This window comes from Dunckerocampus dactyliophorus, chromosome 3 (assembly GCF_027744805.1).
Source record: "Dunckerocampus dactyliophorus isolate RoL2022-P2 chromosome 3, RoL_Ddac_1.1, whole genome shotgun sequence".
NCBI lineage: Eukaryota > Metazoa > Chordata > Actinopteri > Syngnathiformes > Syngnathidae > Dunckerocampus > Dunckerocampus dactyliophorus.
This window is the reverse complement of record NC_072821.1, coordinates 36,837,917-36,851,327: the sequence shown is the minus strand read 5'-3', so window position 1 is coordinate 36,851,327 and position 13,411 is coordinate 36,837,917. Positions and strand designations below refer to the sequence as shown.

At 44.2% G+C, this 13,411-nt stretch overlaps 1 protein-coding gene across 2 annotated transcripts in view; it reads left to right on the top strand.

Moving 5' to 3' along the window:
• itfg1 (integrin alpha FG-GAP repeat containing 1) overlaps positions 1–13,411 on the top strand; it is a 165,597-nt gene that overhangs the window by 135,474 nt on the left and 16,712 nt on the right. For both annotated transcript variants that reach the window (XM_054771194.1, XM_054771195.1), the window contains 2 exons: positions 5,447–5,490; positions 8,882–8,960. In XM_054771194.1, the coding sequence (XP_054627169.1) occupies positions 5,447–5,490; positions 8,882–8,960 (123 nt within the window). The remainder of the gene's footprint in view (positions 1–5,446; positions 5,491–8,881; positions 8,961–13,411) is intronic.

Genomic DNA, 13,411 nt, shown 5'->3' with positions numbered 1-13,411 from the left:
TTTCCCCAAAGGTCTTGGGGATCATCAAGATGTTTTCTAGCAAAATTGAGATGAGCCTTAATGTTCTTTTTGTTCAGCAGTGGTTTTGGTCTTGGAACTCTGCCATGCAGGCTGTTTTTGCCCAGCGTCTTTCTTATGGTGGAGTCATGAATACTGACCTTAACTGAGGCAAGTGAGGCCTGCAGTTCTTTGGATGTTGTTGTGGGGCCTTTGTGACCCCTTGGATGAGTCGTTGCTGCACTCTTGAGGTCATTTTGGTTGGCTGGAAACTCCTGGGAAGGTTCACCACTGTTCCATGTTTGGCTCTCACTGTGGTTTGCTGCAGTCCCAAAGCTTTAGAAATGGCTTTATAACCTTTTCCAGACTGACAGATCTCAATTCATCTCAGTTAAGTTCTGTTTTAAAGGGGAGCAATCACTTTCTCACACAGGGCCATGTAGCTTTGGATTTTTTTTCTCCCTTAATAATAAAAAGTGTCATTTTAAAACTGCATTGTGTGTTCGGTTATGTTGTCATTGATTAATATTTACATTTGTTTGATGATCTGAAAAATTTAAGTGTGACAAACACACAAAAAAATAAGAAATCAGGAAGGAGTCACATCACTGTATGTGCTTACACATTGGTTTGATATCTGCAAAGTCAAATGAAACTGTCTTCGCTCAATGCTAACAAGGCAGCTAACCTTGGTGCTACCTATGCCATGGATTTACGTTGCCTGACTTTTGGCAACGTTGGTTTCCAAGCATGGAAGCCTGACTGCGAGGAATAACATGGGAATATTCTATAAGCATTTCCACGTAGGACCGTGACTTTCTCTCATACTGCAGGAACGGTATGACAGAAATTTTTTGTGGTTTTGAAACCCTGACTTTTTCATATCGTGCCTTGAAACCGGTAACCAGCCCATGCCTGGTCATGAACCTTTGGCATTTCTTTGCCTCTCCTCTAATAGAGCCTGTGCCTGAATTGATCAGCAGGTGAGCCCATTTGAATGGGTCGCTAACCAAAACAGCAGCACCTACTGAGGCACTGAGGTAAAAGTGTGCAGTTGGGTGTTGCAAATGACTTCCCTGTCCAGTACTGAAGGTGATCTTGTATAAGACAGCGCCTTTTCCGGTCATCCACCTTTGCTTAATCCCATGCATCCATTTTTCTCATCCTGATTGTTAGGATCGTTCAGATGTCGGTAGTCCGACAAGGTGGTAGACATTTCCCTTATATCAGTGGGTTGGGTAAACGCGAAATGTCTGCGAGCCACCAGCTGGGAATGACTGGTACACAGCATTCTTTGACATGAGGTCTGTTTCAGCCGATCTATGCAAGACCGTCACTGCGGCGCTCGTCACCGTGACGGAAACCCAAGCAGAATTGCTCGCCGTCCGTCCTCCGCTCGACGAGGTGAGTCCTGCCATTGCTCATAGCCGGAGACGGCGGTTGGGGGTGCGTTTGATCACAAGAGACGGCAACGAGCTCTGCGCTGAAGATGTAGTGAGTTATTTCGAGGAGTGCTCGTGCGCTTGTTACACGTCAACTTGGGACAGAAGGGTGTAGAACAAAAGCAGGCTGGCAGAAGAAACGCTCGTTGTGGGTGTTTTTTTTGTTTTTTTTTAGCTTCCTCTCTGATAAGTGTAGTGTCAGTCATGCCTGCACATACACGCACACACAAACACATGCAAACACACACACGTCTCCTGCTGTGATTGCATACACACCGAGTTGTGAAGGACTTGTTTGTATGAGTGAACACACATCCTTTTGAAAAGCATTCATTCATCTACTGCGGTAGATTTTCGCTTTGGGAGGTTTCAAGTTGCGTTTGTGTTTCATCGGGGTGCCAAGCCAGATTCATCTTCACTACATGTGCACCAGGAAACACTGCCAAGACCTGATGTGTTTATCACCAGTGCACACGTAGATAAGTACTTTATTGATCCCTAAAGAACATGCTGACACAGCCTTCATACATAATCCACATGGGTTACATTTGCTACACCTGGATGATCCAAAAGCATGGGATACCACCTTATCATTCTTGAGCCTGGGGCAGGGGGTCAAAATCATTGGTATTAACACATGTGGCTGCAGGCAACCTCCTATTTTTTTTATGAATGCTAAGGTATTTGCGCTTTAAAATGTTGATGCTCAGCCGTTGATGTCAACGTCAGGCGTGTTACATGAACTCATCAGCACTGTTAATGCGGCAGCAGCATTGGTTCTGTTGTGCAATACACTTGTTGATGAACGACCACGTCGCTAAAGAGCGCTAATGTTTTTCCTTTCTCATGCACTCCAAATCATTTTCAAAGTCAAAAAATGATATATATATGTTATATGTAATGTCTTTTCACATTTGGGAAATAACAGCCTCTCTTTAATTATCACCTGCTTCCATAGACCCCCGCACCCACCCTCTCACGACTAAACTGTACAAAATAACACCAGACTTTTTTTTTTAATCAAAGGGGCTCCTAAATGCAAACAAGTCTTAAAAAGCAAGCTGCAAGTGGACTCCTGTGTGCGCACGCGTGTGTGTGTGTGTGTGCGTGCGTGCGTGCGCACGCACATAAAAAGAAGCATCGTCGACTGAGAGTGGGGCACAAAGTGTGTGGAATCAAACAAAAATCTTCAGCTTTTTTGTGCTTTGAAGAGATCAAAGTATTGCGCTGAAGCCCGGGCCTCTGGACCACACAAATGGGCGGAAATGGACAAAATGACATGAGAGACATTATGCCTGTTTGTCCCATTCCATCTGCAGAGAGACTGGACGTTGTTGTTTCCCCACAATAAGATCAGCGTTTGTGGTGTGCTGTCGATCTAAGTTAAACAAATGTTCGTACGTAGGGGCGCGTCGGCGCTAGACCTGATTAACGGAGCACTGAACTTCATTTAGCTTGACTTCATCTCTCCAATCAAGGCGACCTCCGCACCAGATCTCATTACCATGCTAATAAAGTCACCTCGCTAATGACTGGTGGGCAATTCAGCTGATTTTCTCCTCACTTGCAAATAAGTCAAATACACACACACACATGCACGCGTACACACATAAACATGCACGCGTCGTCATGTTTTTCTAACATACTTTTCAAACCACGGGTTGTTTATCACCTTCCTTGTTTGTCGCGACAGTGATTACATTATTCATTGCCCAGTATATTGTCTTTATGTACCATATCATTAAATAACAGTTTTAATGTACAGTCAAACTTGTCTATAGCGGCCACTAGAGGGAGTCTGCAAAAGTGGCCGCTATAGACAGGTGGCCTCTATAGACAGGTTGGCGTCCAGTTTGAATGTTGACCAGTAGAGGAAAAAAAAGGAAAAAAATAATAATAATAATGTTGACCAGGCCACACGGTGGTCTAGTGGTTAGCAAGTCGGCCAATACAGGAACAGCCTGGAGATCGGGAAGACCTGGGTTCGATTCTCCCCTGGGCATTTCTGTGTGGAGTTTGCATGTTCTCCCCGTGTGCGCGTGGGTTTTCTCCGGGCACTCCGGCTTCCTCCCACATTCCCAAAAAAACATGCAGGTGAGGTTAATTGGCGACTCTAAATTGCCCATAGGTATGAATGTGAGTGTGAATGGTTGTTTGTCTATATGTGCCCTGCGATTGGCTGGCGACCAGTCCAGGGTGTACCCCGCCTGTCGCCCGAAGTAAGCTGGGATAGGCTCCAGCATGCCCCGGCGACCCTAATGAGGATGAAGCGGTATAGAAAATGGATGGATGGATGTTGACCAGTAGAGGGCACTGCGGACTGCTGATAAAAGTTGTACAGCACTACTAGGCTTGTTATTATCATGGTTCATGGTTTTAATTCATCCTGAACATGCATATGAGTCAAACAGTAGCACATCACATAGTACAATTCACAATTTTGCATGTCCAAAAAGGAGTAGGAAGAAGCAAAGCTTATTTAATCCTACCCCTCATCAGTTTCACATCAGTTGCAATACATTTATTCACCTCTTGTTCTTCCAAGTGTACTTTGTAGGTCTACATGACAATGTAGTGCAATCATAGCCAAGGTTTTTACTTACTAAAAGGAAGCTAGAGGCTTAATAATAACTGATAACTGATAAAATACTTCAGTTAAGTACAACCAAACTCAGTTTTGCTCCCGCTGCCGCATGCATGCTAGCGTATGTTTTTTTTTATTGTAGCGTCGCTGGGAGCACGTCCTGTTCCCAGCCTACTTTGCGGTAATGTTTTGGTGCAAATGCTCTTAAAGTTACATGTTTGACCAGGAAATAACAAGCTCAAAAGAAGACGGCTTTTTTATGTGGAACAACTGACAGTTTGTGTGGATCTTGTGAATGATTGTGACTGAGCTAGGACTCAGTAATTAAAGTCTACACACGACGGCTTCATTGATTGAAAAACAAAACTTTTTCGTGCATGAAGCTTCTACTTGAGTTGGTAATTTGGCCGCTATATGCGGTCAGATATTGACCAAGGGAGACAAAATGGGTGGCTGCTGGCTGCGTTGGACAGGTGACTGCTATACACAGGGTCTATAACATGTACATTTGCTGGGTGGGATTTTTCAGTGGCTGCTATAGGCAGGTGGCCCTTCTATAAAGGTGGCCGCTAAGACAGGTTTGACTGTATTAATACGTCCAAAGTGTGCATCCTGCAAATAATTTTTTATCGGCCCGTGGCACACTCGAAAGATATCATTACTAAATAATAATAATAATTACTAAAAAAAAAAAAAAAAAAATGTAAACGGCAAAAATGAGCAAAAAGGCATAATGTAGGGGGGAAATGCTGATGCTAATAACACAAAAGCTTATTAATACACAATTCATACAGTCCATTCAAGGTGCTTTACAGGCAAGAAAGCAAATAAAATAATTTCATGAGAACCGAGGGACATTTCACGCAATTAATTTTTTTTTGTGGATTGACCATTGTTGAATGAACACTGGTTGAAATCACAAGAGAGTATACATGAAAACAAATGTATTATATGAACTAAATCCTTAAATTAGCCAAGGCTACACAAAAAAGTGACACATTGTGTTCATTGTGACCATAAACGTCCCATGGAAACCAAACCATTTAAAATGCCATTTTTGATCCCACGTTTACCTTAACATTAACTAATGCAAATCTTTATGTTGAGATTTCATTTTTTTATTTTTATTTTTTATATTTGTCCAAAAGATGGTGCTACGTTTGCCCATTGAAAGCATGCAGCAAAATGTCACATCTTTTACTCCTGTCTGCAATGGTGCCTCCCTTGCTGCTGAAATGATAAGTGTGTGTCTCTATTGATGCTGGATAGTGCTGTGGATGTAACAAAACTTGTTCCTTACAACATTTTTACAGCAGTTTTGTGGATACTGATGTTTTAAGAGGTCTCTTAGACTGCCTTGATGTGTGACAAAAAAGTGCATGATGGACATGATGTGTGACCGCGTCCTTTCTGTCATCCCCAGTGCTCAGCGGCCTCTGCTCCAACGCCTGTCCAGGAAACATCAAGGTAAGTTTGTCATCTTGGAGGAAAAAGTGTGTACTGTTTTGGAAATATACTGCATGTGATATCAGCTAGGACAGATACAGGCCTGTCATTATCAAATAGGACAGGTAGGTCACACATAAGCATGATACTAATGTTGTGTTTCTGTGTGGGGAGAATTTTTTTGTCCTTTTTGCCTCGGCAGCGTTTATGCACGTTGCCTCAGGTGTTTGTGGTGCGTAACTCTTGCATGCACATGCATCTTTATTATCCTCCAGAGGAACATTCCAGCCCACAGACAGAAATAGTCGCACGTATCCTCATTGTGTCCAAAGTTTATATAAAAATGGCACCTCTTTTTGTTGTTATTTTTAACCGCAGAAATGCGTAGTTTGATACATCGTAAATTCCCACTAAACTCAGAGTAAACAACAGATTTCTTCATATATAAGCCACACCGGTGTAAACGGCGCACATGTCCACATCATAAAATGACATATTTTGGCACGCACGAGTCCGTGAGGACCAGGCAGCTGTTTATTTGACAGAAACCGATCATGAGCTATCACGACGAGCTTGTCCCATTGGAAATTGCAGGTCATTACTCAATATAACAGTCTGGCTCACGGTTTCATCTTACAAACAACATTAAACTCATCACACAGCAACTTTACACTCAAAAGGTACCTGGGAAGTATACATTACGTGTACCAATTCTGTTCTGAAGTAAAGGAGATGTCACGAGATTGGAATTTAGCCATAGGTTAGCCGCACCGCTGTTTAAGAAAAAAGTGGCAGCTTATACACCAGAATTTACGGCAATCATTTCAGTGTCGGACCTCCTCATTAGCCACTGTAGATGACACACTCATGCACTACGGTGCTGCTGTTTGTGTGAGTGGTTGCTGCGATTCATTAAGTGGCCACTGTCTGCCTCACTCAACGCTTTTTATTGTGCGTCTCAGCATTTTTACACCCCGCAAATGTTTCAATGAAAGCAAGAACCCTCTTGAGTTTGTATATCCTATTTAAAAAAACACAGCCTGCATTACACATTGTTATACTGTATGTAGTCTCACTGATAAATGTCCTTGATTTATTGATTGATTGTCATTCAAGGATAATAAATTGACCTTGTCAGCGTTCTGCTGGTGTGTACCCACCCCCGCCCACCAACCCACTGGTTATATTGCATTAGCTCCCAAGGAGCTTTACCTTGCTTTATTGGTATACATAACTTGATGCCATAGCTCCATACCTTTATTTTTGGCCTTCTTCGTTTTTTTTCTCAATTGTACACCCGATTTTCAACTTTCTTATTTCCATGATGTTTTGTTGACAGCAACTCACTTGTTTTTGTTATTTGCCATTTTCCTATAGTGAGGTAACACATTGTAGCGTGTTGGGGGCGCGTGCGTGTGCGTGTGGGCTTCCCAGTGTGCCTCATGTTGATCGCACCGTGAGTGAGATAGTGGTTTGAGTTGATGACCTCTGCTATTTCTTGCGCCGTGGGTGATGTTTTTTTCCACTTCATGTGAGCACATCGGTGCTCCGGTATCCCGCCTGTAGAGGGCACCAAATGTACTTTCCTATTTTGTACTGTAATTAAATTGCATGCAATCCAACATTGTGTCCACTTTCTTAATAGTGTCGTTCATGAAAGATGTTAGATGTGATGATGCCGTGTTGGAGATGATGCACATGTTTTGTTTGTCTTTTAAACGTTCCCTTAAGGAGAATCCTCCAGTAGCATCAGGGCCGGCGTTGGCACCTCCTGCCAAGCACGCCATTAGGCTGCCGGCATTGCATTGCTTTTGCTTTTTTGCTTTTTTTTTTTTCCCACCCCCTTCCCTGCCGTCAGTCAGGCTCCTCCTTCGCCATCTCGCCGAGCGCCATGATGGATACGGCAGGCGAGTGGCGCTCGCAGCTGTTTGTGCTCCTCTCCTCCACCATCCGTCACCTCGCTCCGCGTCTTTTCTTCCTCTCCTGCCGCTCCTCTTAGTCACACCTCTTCTTCCACCAGTCTGCTCCTCCAGGGGCTTTGCACTTTTTCTTTTGACCTCGTTCGAATTCCGTCGCCGGGTGAAGTTTCCCTCCCCGTCACACTGTGTGTGCGTGCGTGCGTGTGTGCGTGTGGCTATCACAGTCTAGATCAAGGGTGTCCTAACTTTTTCCAGGCAAGGGTTGCAAACAGACAGACATAGCTCAGCACAAAATATCAACAAATAGACATCGGTAAGGTAAAGTGCCCATCACTCAAATATCGAATATCATCCCACAAAATATAATTATATATTATAATTATATAATTTTCTATTATAATTATATGTATATACAGGTATATATACATATATATAAACACAAATAAAGTTTTGCAAAAACACCCAGCAAGTGAAATGAAAGCAGCGTGTTAGAAAACTGAATATTGACGACTTACAAAAAATGGAGTGCTGAAGAACAGTCAGTCGTTTACAGAAGTAGAACTGTGCCCATATAGTGTAGTACAGTCAGGCTAGAGCTTATACTTCACTTCCAAACACTCGTTTATGCACGCTTTGCTTAGTCTGGCCACTTCAACGATGTGGAAGGACACCAGGGGTCTTTCAACATGCAACTTTTATTCTGTCGTCTTGAACAGCAGTTCAAGCACGAACGCTAATAAATTCCCTGCGCGGTGTGTATGCTCGCTCACTTCCACCTTTGTCACATTGACACAAGCCCCAACAAGGCTGTCCTCGACTATGCCTGCCGGTAGGTAACTAGCAGCTCGTAACCCAAATTGTAGCTCGCCGAGAGACGGCTTGCGTCTAAAAAACACTGGTTGGGACACTGATAAGTCAAGGTACCTCCATATAAATTACAATAAAAAAATACTTGCAGTGCTCCAGTACCTTCTCTCTTCTCTCTGTCAGTCGACGTACTCCGTATCTATCTATCGTTGGACTTGTCGAAAGAGCCGCCTGCCAGAGCTTTGAAGCGAAACCTACCATCACAATACCTTTTCTTTCCTCCATTTCTGCTCAATATTTGTTCCCACTTGTGGCTCCCCATCAACTACCTCAACGTCGTCAAGCTACGGTGTGGGCCGAGGATCAAACAGGACGTGTGCGCACGTTAATCGCGCGTCAAAAAAAATTGCGCCGGTAAAGGAAATTTCCGTTAACGTGTTATTAGCATGTTAATTTTGACAGCCCTAACATAGATGTATATATGTGTGTGTATATGAATACATTTTTTAATAAATTGAATATGTAAATAAATAATATCATCTAAATAATCTTTTCCTGGCTCTCGCCATCACTTCATGACAAAATAAAGCTCTGCATCGGCCCACGCATGGAAATACACATTCCAAACCTTTTTGCTGAGTCATGGAGTTGTCGCCCACAGTGTGTTGTCTCTTGTTTGTTTGCAGCCGTTGGGTGTGAACCAGCCGGGCCCGTATGTCATGTACACCACGCTGGACTCCACCGGCAAACTGAAGAACGCCTCAGGTCAGTAGCTCCCTTTTCCTTTGTGGCGCAGCCTCCTCGCGACGTCGCCGACGTCTGACGCCGCAGGGTTCGCTCGGGAGCACGTTTGGCGGGGAGGGTGAAATACAGATTGGGAAAAGTACCTATTGATTTTTTTGTTTGTTTGTTTTCTTGCCTTAAGGCGCATGAGTAGCAGGGCCAAGCGAGCGGTGCTTCACACAAAGTCAGCTGTCACTGAAAGGAGAGGAAATCCATAGGGCCTCTAATCCTCACCACCAGACCACACGCGTCCTTACTTGTTAGCCAAGTTCACATATACTCTTTTATACTCTTCTTTAAGTCGACATAATGGAAATAGCCACTGCTTGCATATTTGCTATGTGAGGGAAAATGTTTGTAAACTCAAGCAAAAGGGATTTCACTGCATCCGTTTTAGAGGACAGCGTCTTCCTCCAAGCGCCACTTTTCCACAGAACAGCTACGTTCTCAATGCAGGTATGTCAAAAACGATCAAAAAAATAAAAAAAAAACGTGAGGTACTTTTTGTCAGGATTGGACTTCAGTTCTATCAATCAAAAGCGGAGCCCGCGGGCTCCTTCAGCGTGATACAGTACATTCTTACTGTAGTTCCTGCCAGGCAGTGTTGGGGCCAAAGAAAAACTCCCGGGCCCACTTCCCCCCCCTGCCTCTGAAGTCTCCTCCGAGGCGCTCTCACTTGCCTGAAAGCGCCTGCTTTTTTATTTCCTCTCTCCTCAAAGTGCAAGACGCTCGTCTTTGGAGACAGGAGCCGTATCCAGGAAGTTGCCTCGGCAGTGAGTTGTCATCGTCATGGAGGAGGAAAGTGGAAGTCTCGTCCTCTTTGACTTTCCATGATGGTTCCTTTCGTAGCTCTGCCTGTGTTCCCACCCAGGCCCGCTTCCTGTCTGTCATCTGGCGTACACAGCAATAAAATCCAACATCACCGTCACGTTACAGCGGCCTGCTGTCACAGGGAGAGACGTTAATAAGACAATAGGACATGATGGACAGGATGAGACGCTGAGGACAGTAGTGCGGTGCCACATTAGCTGCTGTTAACCTCGCTGACGTTTACACTCTACCATGAGGACATGAGGCACTGGCAGCCGGGTTGGGGGGCAGGGATAAATATAGCCTGTGTGTTGTTCTTCTTGTATTACTCATGTTGGAGGACACACTGAGGGAGGGGGTCACCATCCTTTTTGGGGATGTCAATGGGAAGATTGGCTTTGAGATGGAAGTGTGCCTCAAATAGGTCACGTTCATAATTAGTGTCGTTTGTGCTGTTAGAGCAGGGTTGTTCAACTGGCGTCCCGCGGGCCAAGTGCAGCACGTTGGTGACATCAGAACGGCCCACCTTGCAGTTCAACACTTGGGAGTGACTGAGGTCTTTGCAGCCCATTCCTGGTAACACCATCACACTCTTGTCACAGAGGATCTTTGACTAGCATTTTTAGGGTAGGTCCTTTGAAAACAGCAGCGCGCTCTTGTCATTTAGATGATCTTTGACAAGCGTTTCAAGATTCAAGAGTTTTATTGTCATGTGCATGGTAAAACAGCAGTTATGCTATGCAATGAAATTCTTATTCTGTTCATTCTCCCAAGAAAAGAAAGAAAACACAAGAAAAAGAAAAAGAACATAAGAAACATAAATACCAATAAATTAAGCAACACCAACAGAAGAGACATTAAAACAGATAAATAATACAAATAAATAAATAAATATTTTAGGGTAGGTCCTTTGAAAACAGCAGAGCACTCTTGTCATTTAGATGATCTTTGACTAGCGTTTTTGCAGAATGTCCTTAAAAACAGCAGAGTGCTGCTGGCATATAGAGGATCTTTGATAAGCATTTCTGGCAGTATATTCTTAAAAACAGCACAGCACCCTTGATAGATACATGTAGATGATCTTTGACTAATGTTTTTGGCAGCAGGTCCTTAAAGACAGAAATCACTCCTGTGATATAAAAGGATCTTTTGACTAGTGTTTTTGGGAGTGGGTCCGTAAAAACAGCAGAGCACTCCTGTCACATAGGTGATCTTTGATTAGCATTTCTGGCAGTGTATCCTTAAAAACAGCAGAGCACTCTTGTCATATAGATTATCTTTGACTGTGTGCTGCACGCATATAGAGGATCTTTGATCAGCATTTCTGCCAGTATGTTCTTAAAAACAGCAGCACACTCCTGTCACAATTATCGGGGGTCCCAACGACCGGGCCACAGCCCAGTACCGGTCCATGGGCGGGGCCAAGCGGGAAACTTTCAGGCGCAATGATTAAAAAAAACACACACTTACATACTACATCATTTTTTTTTTTTGTAAATGCATGTCAATTTTGGAAATGACAGCCAGTATTTTACTCAAAAATAATACAGTTAGAAATACCAAAGTTTTTGCATTTTTGTGTTGTTTGTTGCAAGCGGCGACCTGTCCCTTTTTGTTCAACTGTCCTTGAATGCACCACTGCGTGTGCGAACTTTCACACAGACTGCTTTACGATACGAAATAAAGAAAAAGCCAAATGTGATCTTTTGATGCTTTTTGAGCTGAGGTTTCTTGCCGTAAGATGACATCACGTTTGACGTGGGTTCGAGCGCTTACATTTGGTGTAACGTTGAGAGGCACGTTTTTCCTGGCTAAGCTGAACTTCCGTTACATATGAAGGCAAAATGAAAAGATTTTTAGTTCCGAGAGTGAGAGAGTAAGGAAGTAGGTTCGGGAAAATTTGTTTTCCGTGGCGTAGGGGGCGCCCCAACTGTAACAACTACAATGAAAAGTCTGCAGTAATAGCAGGATGTGTTATTTAAACACCAGAACCTTTTTTATTGAAATAGATGTCAAGAATTAGTCTGGTACTCTCTTGCGAGGTGCAACTAAAAATCTAAAACGTCATCAGTCAAACAGGGCAGACATCGTTTGTTCCAACATGCAGGACCCCACCTATGTAGAACAGTGTGGATGCTTGGCGTTGGTGGTTGGCTGTTGTAATGCAACTTTGTGTTTGCAGCGTGCGTTCCACTGGAGAGCACGCATGCGGCGATGATGAGGAGGACGAGAGCTGAGTAGCCCACGGCTTTGCCAGCACAATTCCCCTGACTCCTCATTTAACAGCAGCAAAATGCTGCCAGGGAGCTGTGTGTGTGTGTGTGTGTGTGTGTGTGTGTGCGTGCTGGGGTGTGTGTGTGTGTGTGTGTGTGTGTGCGTGTGTGTCTGCATGCATGTGTGCGTGCAGTGATTTAAAGTGTGTTTATACTGTAGTTTGTAGCTCTGGGGACCGCCAGCAAGACTGTAAGAGATGAGCACTGATGGATCGCATGCTCACACACACACACACACACACACACACACACACAGCCATACGTGCACACCATCATGGTGTTCACTGAGGAACTTCATTTGCCCTTGTCCTCCCGGATGGAAAGCAAAAAGGAAGGCAGCGATTGGAGTATGATAAGACATTATACATTCCAGTCGTATTTCTATTAGTCAGTATGCACACGTGCGCTAGCATGCTGCAAGCCGGGAGCGTGCACGTGTCTTCTCAGTCAGGTAGGATGGATGCGCCGGTGCTGCATCTGCGACAGCCAGCACACCTCATCATTGCAACTCCTGCGGAGATAGTCCATTGCAACGCAGGCACGGGAAGCACCTGGATGCAACCTTTCATGCCACCTTGCGCCTCCGCTGTATGGCGGATCAGCAGTTTTACAGGCGCCGTATTATGATGTTTTTAAAACAATTAGGTCTCAGAGGTGCCACAAAAGTGTATTGGAAGTGTGGTTCGCCTTGATGCTGGAATTTAGACGGTTTGAAAGTGCTTTAGGTGCTTTACCCAAGACGCCGTTTTGGGTGGTTGTAGCTTTAATGCTAATGAGCTGTGTGAGTGTGCGTGTCTCCAAGATGTACTTTAGCCACTGTTTGCTTATACACTGTAACTGCACTTGTCCAACGTAATAGATATCTTGTATCACATGACATTGAGTGGGACAGGAGGACACAAACATCCCTCGTAGACCCACCACCTGCGGGTGACCTAGTCTTCGCTGGCCAAATCTGGTTTTCTGTGCTCTAACTATGAAAATATTCCGTTTATTAATATTGAATCCAACTTTGTGGAAATTCACTTATCCCAGTCGAGTCTGGAACCAATTAACCGCAATCAACGAGGGATCACTGTACTCACATTTTAACATCAACATGTTAGATCGTTCTTTTCACGGAAGAAAAACAGTGATCAAACTTACAACTCCCACGTCTGTAGCTCACTGACAGCCCTTTATTTTCAGATGTGTAGCGAAGCCTGCATTTTTACCATCTACACGGGGTGGGTCCGTCAAGCCAGGGGCGGGTCAGAGGTGGTGTCATGCCCGTGAGGAAGGAGGTTTTTCCCTCATAATGTCAGGAAAAACCGCCTCTTCTCTCAAAAGTGGAGGGAAATGATAGATTTT